This window comes from Lepidochelys olivacea, assembly GCF_965140295.1.
Source record: "Lepidochelys olivacea isolate rLepOli2 genome assembly, chromosome: 26".
NCBI lineage: Eukaryota > Metazoa > Chordata > Testudines > Cheloniidae > Lepidochelys > Lepidochelys olivacea.
In genome coordinates this window covers 5,075,471-5,081,515 of record NC_140436.1, presented here as the reverse complement: position 1 = coordinate 5,081,515, position 6,045 = coordinate 5,075,471, and the positions used below count along the sequence as shown (strand labels likewise).

The 6,045-nt window shown below is 52.5% G+C and overlaps 1 protein-coding gene across 3 annotated transcripts in view; it reads left to right on the top strand.

The window, feature by feature from the left end:
- The first annotated feature begins 3,874 nt into the window (after positions 1–3,874).
- Positions 3,875–6,045, top strand: part of GFRA2 (GDNF family receptor alpha 2) — a 96,374-nt gene continuing 94,203 nt past the window's right edge. For 2 of the 3 annotated variants that reach the window (XM_084615215.1, XM_084615214.1), the window contains exon 1: positions 3,875–4,118. In XM_084615215.1, coding sequence (XP_084471341.1) covers positions 4,079–4,118 — 40 coding nt within the window. In that variant the 5' untranslated portion in view covers positions 3,875–4,078. Of the gene's footprint in view, positions 4,119–4,386; positions 4,596–6,045 lie in introns of those variants that run through there. The other variant, XM_084615216.1, reaches the window with a different exon arrangement.

Genomic DNA, 6,045 nt, shown 5'->3' with positions numbered 1-6,045 from the left:
AGCCACTTTGGGGGGGGGGGGCATATGTTAATTGCTCTGCACGCTAAAGAAACAAAAAAGCAGGAAGTGTGTGCTCCCGAGCCATGCCACCCGCTCCGGGGAACAAGCAGTGCGGAAGGAAGGACTTCAAGATTTAAACCCACAGGTGGCTTGGCTCCTGGGTCCTGCTGGTGCTGATGCCGATAAACACCCTTCAGTGGTGGCTATGAGAAGGCTCCTGAGTGGCCTGTCTGGACCTCACAACCATCTGTCCTGCTGGATTTTGGGTGCGTGTCACCTTTTAGGCCTCCATCATCACCCAGTACAGAACAGAAGCTAATGCTGCCCGCTGCACGGGGCAGCGGGTGAGCTGGACGCTTGCTCCTTAAGGGTCAAGGTGGAATTTTCCTAAGCAGACAGCTCATAATGACAGCCAGACTAACCCCCCTGCAAAGCGGCTGAATCTCTGCTCTAGGAGTCCCAGGCCTTCTGATTGCACCAGGGCTTATGCCACCTTGACCTCTGCATATCCATTATTATGTGGCGATAGAAAATCACCTCCCCTTGCCCCAGTCTGGAACGCAGTGGGTTAATGCACTGGCCACCTGTCTTTGGAGACCCTGGGTCAGAGTTTGGTTAGGCTGGTGAAGAGGGATCTTTAGTGTTGCTATTGGGTATTGGACCACATCTCAGAACCCACTGCGTATTTCAGCATGATTGGCAGTCTCTGCTCAGGACTGGAGTAGGGGGGAGGATGGCAGTGGCAGGTCAGGATTGAAGGGCAGTGGCAGAGCTGTGTGTAGTAGCCAGAGGTGCTGTGTGTCAGGACTGTGTGTCAGTGTTGATAACTGCAAAGTACTGGGCATTGGAAAACATAATCCCAACTCTACGTCTAAAATGATGGGGTGTAAATTAGCTGTGACCACTCAAGAAAGAGATTTTGGAGTCATTGTGAATAGTTCTCTGAAAACATCCACTCAGTGTGCAGCAGCAGTGAAAAAAGTGAACACAATGTTGGGAATCATTAAAAAAGGGATAGATAAGAAAATATCATATTGCCTCTATATAAAGCCATGGTACACCCACATCTGGAATACTGCATGCAGATGTGGTCACCCCGTCTCAAAAAAGATATATTGGAGTTGGAAAAGGTTCAGAAAAGGGCAACCAAAATGATTAGGGGTATGGAACAACTTCTGTACGAGGAGAGATTAATAAGTCTGGGCAGCTTCGAAAAGAGACGACTAAAGGGGGATATGATAGACATCTATAAAATCATGACTGGTGTGGAGAGAGTAAATAAGAAAGTGTTATTTCCTCCTTCTCATAACACAAGAACTATGGGTCACCTAATGAAATGAATAGGCAGCAGATTTAAAACAAACAAAAGGAAGCATTTCTTCACACAATGCATAGTCAACCTGTGGAACTCCTTGCCAGAGGATGTCATGAAGGCCAGACTATAATAGGGTTCAAAAAAGAACTAGATAAGTTCATGGAGGATAGGTCTATCAATGGCTATTAGCCAGGATGGGCAGGGATGGTGTCCCTAGCCTCTGTTTGCCAGAAGCTGGGAATGGGCGACAGGGGACGAATCACTTGATGATTCCCTGTTCTGTTCATTCCCTCTGGGGCACCTGGTATTGGCCACTGTCAGAGGACAGGAGGATATTGGGCTAGATGGACCTTTGGTCTGACCCAGTGTGACCGTTCTTATGACTGAAGGGCAGCAGCAGAGCTGTGAGTGGGGAGCCCAGGAGTGACACAAGAGAAGGGGTGCTGGCTTCAGGTCGCTACTGAGGGACATTGGCAGAGCTGCTGAGAGAGGAACAGGAGCAGAAGAGCAGGGGCTGCTCCAGGTGAGCAGAGAGGCATGCAGGGGGGCTGGCGCAGCACCTTCCTCTGCACTGCCTGCTCTGGACAGTCTCCTGGACTTCCCACCCAGCAGCTTTCACCGGTGCTCAATTCACCTGGGATCTCCCAGCTCTTGGCCGTTTGGGTCACAACCTCAGCGTGACTCAGACACACAGGTTGGTAACGGCTTCCGCCTTCGTACGCCTCTGCAGCCTTCGGCCCCCTGCCACAGATAGCAAGGCTCTTCCCCAGCCCCCATGTCTGGGCTACAGGGAGAGTCCAGGGCACCGTCCACATGGACATTCCCCTAGTGCAGAAACGGGGGCTGGTCACCAAGAGAGCAATGCAGAGCCGAGAACCATCAGGCACTGGAGCCTAGGCCACAGGCTCTCTCCAGACCAGAGGTACCCCAGGATCTGGTCCCCACAGCAAGGAAGAGGGCAGTAAAGCCAGCAGATCCAGAGCAGGAAAGTTGATTGCCTGTGTGCGCACCGGGAACGTTTCGGTGTCTTTCAGGAGGCTTGGGAGAATGGTAGGGGACATTTGGGGGAGGTACTCTTGCTTTGCAGGACCATTAAAAAAAAAAAAGCCTTTTGTCCGTCTGTAAAAGGAGAAGAGAAGTAAAAGCCCAGGGCGAGGTCTGAGTTTGGCATTGGCTGGAGCTCGGGAAGATCGCACTGGCTGTGGGCGCTCAGACGTGTTTGTGACATTCCTCCTACACACACAGGCTGAGATCAGCTGGCACCTCTCTTCATTTCCCCCCTCCCCCAAGGAATCGGATCCTAATTAATTAATTTATTTAATGTTTAAAATTCCGATTACATGCAAATGTATAGTTCATGTCGCACCCTTCCCCCCCCCCCAAAAAAAGAGGGGCAAGGCAATGCACTTTGCAGGGTGAATTGCGCATCTGCCTTGGGACAAACTGCCCCTCCGCCCCATGCCTTTCCTCCCTCCCTGGTTTCCTCTCTCTGCGTTCATCAAAGGCGCTCCGCGGGAGCCTGCACATTCAGGATCCCCGGGACTGCTGGCGCAGGAGAGGGCTGCTTCTCCCGTGCCGGGTTGGATGCAGCCACATCCCCTGCTGCCTGCGGGGGAGGGAAGCCCCATCCCAAAGCCCAGCGTTGCAGCTATGTAGCTCTCCTCGGGGGTCTCCCACTGTGGCACGGAAGGGCGAGAAAAGTGCTTAAGAGCCCAGCCGATGGGGACGCGGCTCCCAGCAAGGGTTGGAGCCAGCCAGCGCCTGCGTCTTTGTGCGGTGGCAAAGTTTTCTGGCTTCTTCCTTGGAGCGGGAGGGCTGCGTCTTGCCTGAGACCAAGGGGACCCTCCGCCTCTTTAAATAGTGTGTGTGTGTGGTGGTGGTGGTGGTGGGGGGAGCCTGCCTTATCTGTACACCCCCTCTCCGCCTCCCCAAGCAAAGGCACAGCCTCGACCCGCCCGCTGCGCTTTGCGAGGAGGCTGCTGGTCATCGCGGGCTGCCCTTTGTCTTCTCCCATCACCCGGCTTTGCCTCCCCACCCCACCGACCCCGGCCTCTCCGGATTGCTGCTGGCGGGGGGTGAGGAGCGGAGAATCAGCTGAGACAGGGAGGCGAAGTTGAGGGGAAGGGGCCGTTCTGGGCTGGCGCGTTTCACTCCAGGCTCTGGTCAGTTCCCGTCCCAGAGGCCAGCTGGTCAGTGGCCGGGCTGGAGGAAGCTGCCGCCGCTGCTCCCCGGTTGACGCTGCTGCTTTCCACCGCCGGGGATATCAGAGTCAGCCCCTTCTCTCCACCCTCCCCCAGAAGGCAGAGAGAGAGACACGCAAACATCCCCAGTTTGCAGAAATTTCCATCAGCAAACTGTGCGAGCCAAGGGGGGGAAGCAGGAGTCGTGAGCGCCCCACATTCCCAGCTGTCTCAAGGACCCCGCCGGATTGTGTCTACTCAGATCACGCTGTGGATATTCGTCTGTTCCCCCCCCCCCCCTTTCCACCTCCTCTCGGCTACCCTTTCGCCCCCGAAAGATGCTTGGGAGGAATAGAACCAGAATTGTTCATCACTGGAAGAGCTAAAGAGAGAGAGAGAGAGAGAGAGGCTAGCTGGCTGGCTGGCTGCAGAGCTGGGGTGTATTTTTTGGGGGGGGGTGGGCGCTGAAAGAAACCATTTTTTTGTAAGTTCATCAGAGAAATCTCAGGATTTCTTTTTGCCTGGATTTGGGAGAGAGATATAAATATATATTTACACGTGGGGAGCTATTGGATTTACTAACATGATTTTAGCAAACGTTTTCTGCATCCTCCTCTTTTTAGGTGAGTAATCCTGATTAGGATGCAAATCATTACTCTCTGGTTTGTTTGGTGGTTGTGAGTCCTTTGTCAAACCCCAGAAGCTCTGGTGCTTGGACAGCGTTTAAGAGCGGACATGTTTTATATTAAAAGACAAACCCAACACACAACGGCAAAGCTTGGCACAGACCCTCGCTTTAAAGTGGGCTACAGTCCGGAATGAAATACAGAGATTGAGAGACGCTTATAGGTTTCAATTCAGCTAATCGTCTCTGCAACGATTCCTACTGAGAAGGAATTGGGGTCCAGGGAAGGGAGGGGGATGAGCAGAAATCAGGCTCTTATCTAGGGGGCAACTTTTTAAACTATCAGATTTACGATGACACCCCCCCCCCCTCGAAAGCCTCTCCTGTCCGCACAGCCTCACCTCTCCAAGTTGTGGAGGAATTGAGTCAGATATTCTGATCCTTCCGTCCGAAGAGGAGTATTACTGGTGAACTGGTAGGCAGCATGTTGCAGATAGCTGCCCGGCTGCGTGTTAATTCCCCTCTATCCCAGCCCTTATGGTAGCGGCTTTTTTGTATTATTATTTTTAAAAGAACCCCCGTGATTCAATCCCTTTCCAAAACCCTGTGATTCAAAGCTGATGTGAGGCAAGTCTCACGGGTTTTGCTGGCTGATTTTAAAGTGTGCATGGAGAACTGATTTAGAAAGTGAATTGTGTGTCGGGGGGGGTGGGTGGGGGGGGAGGAATTGCCATCACTGTTGCAATCCAAGTGCCTGTTGTTTTAGATCATGTGTGACTTATTTAGCAGGCTATTTTGCCAAGTGGAAAGCTTGTATTTCTGGAGCAGCCTCATCCAGAGATGGGGAAGGTGCAGCCCTGGCAAGGGAGGAGTTGCAATGTATTTTAGGTGAAATAAAAGCAAAAAAGCTCCCCTTTCCCCCAAAGCACGTTATCACCTTGGCGAATTATCATCTGGGTTCTTCTCAGTATTCTCATCTGGCAGGTAATGTCCCTTGTGTTACAATTCCACTCGCGCATGGAGATACAGACAGTACCTGCAGCTCTGTCTCTGGGTCTCACACACAACCCTGCAGCACTGGAGGGTTAGCACTGAACTCCTGGGGAACTCTGCTGAAATCCCCTTGGCTTTCGGAACTTAACCCTGCATGGAGTGGACTAGGGTTGGAAGACGAGAGAGGCAATGGGCAGAAAGATGTTCAGGGTCATGGGGGCGAAGAGGGATGAGGGAGACTTGGAGGTTGGCCATGGCACAAGTGGGAGTTCAGGAGAACACATCTGCTCCAGGAGCCTTCCCCCGGACTTTAGTTTTGACTGGGGGAGGTGGGGGGTACAGCATGGGAAGCCCCCAGCAAGAGATCTGTGTCTAGGTTTAATATTTCCACAATAAGTTCCTGTGTCCTTGGCTAGTAGGAGAATAAACCGTCTGCTCTTGGTCTCTATTGCTGCTGGGCACAGGTTTGCAAACACTTCAGTGACAAGAGCATGGCTTTTGAAAGGCTATTTTTGTTGATTGCCAGGGAAGGGTGTCGGGGAAGGATGTCATTTTGGACCCAGGCGGATGGGAGGATATTTTCTCATCTGCCGTAGGAGAGTCTGAATGGTTCCCTTGGGCAGGGGGTGACAGTCTCCTTTGCAATCAGTGTATTACACATCAAAGTGTCTTTGTAGCAGGGTCTTTGGGATAAGCTTGGGTATGAGGCGACATAGCTTGCTGCCTGGTTCTCTTTTGACAGCGAATGGGAGTGCCTGACTCCATAGAGGGTGTGTGTGGGGGGGGAGGGGGGGATGACATGGCTCTGGGCTGAGGATGATGGAAGATGGAGTTGCCACTTATAGGGCATGTTGTCATTCCCAATGGCTTGAGGGCTTTGCGGGCAGCAAGAATGGGAGAGCGGGAGGTAGGAAGGGGTCAGAGAGTGAATG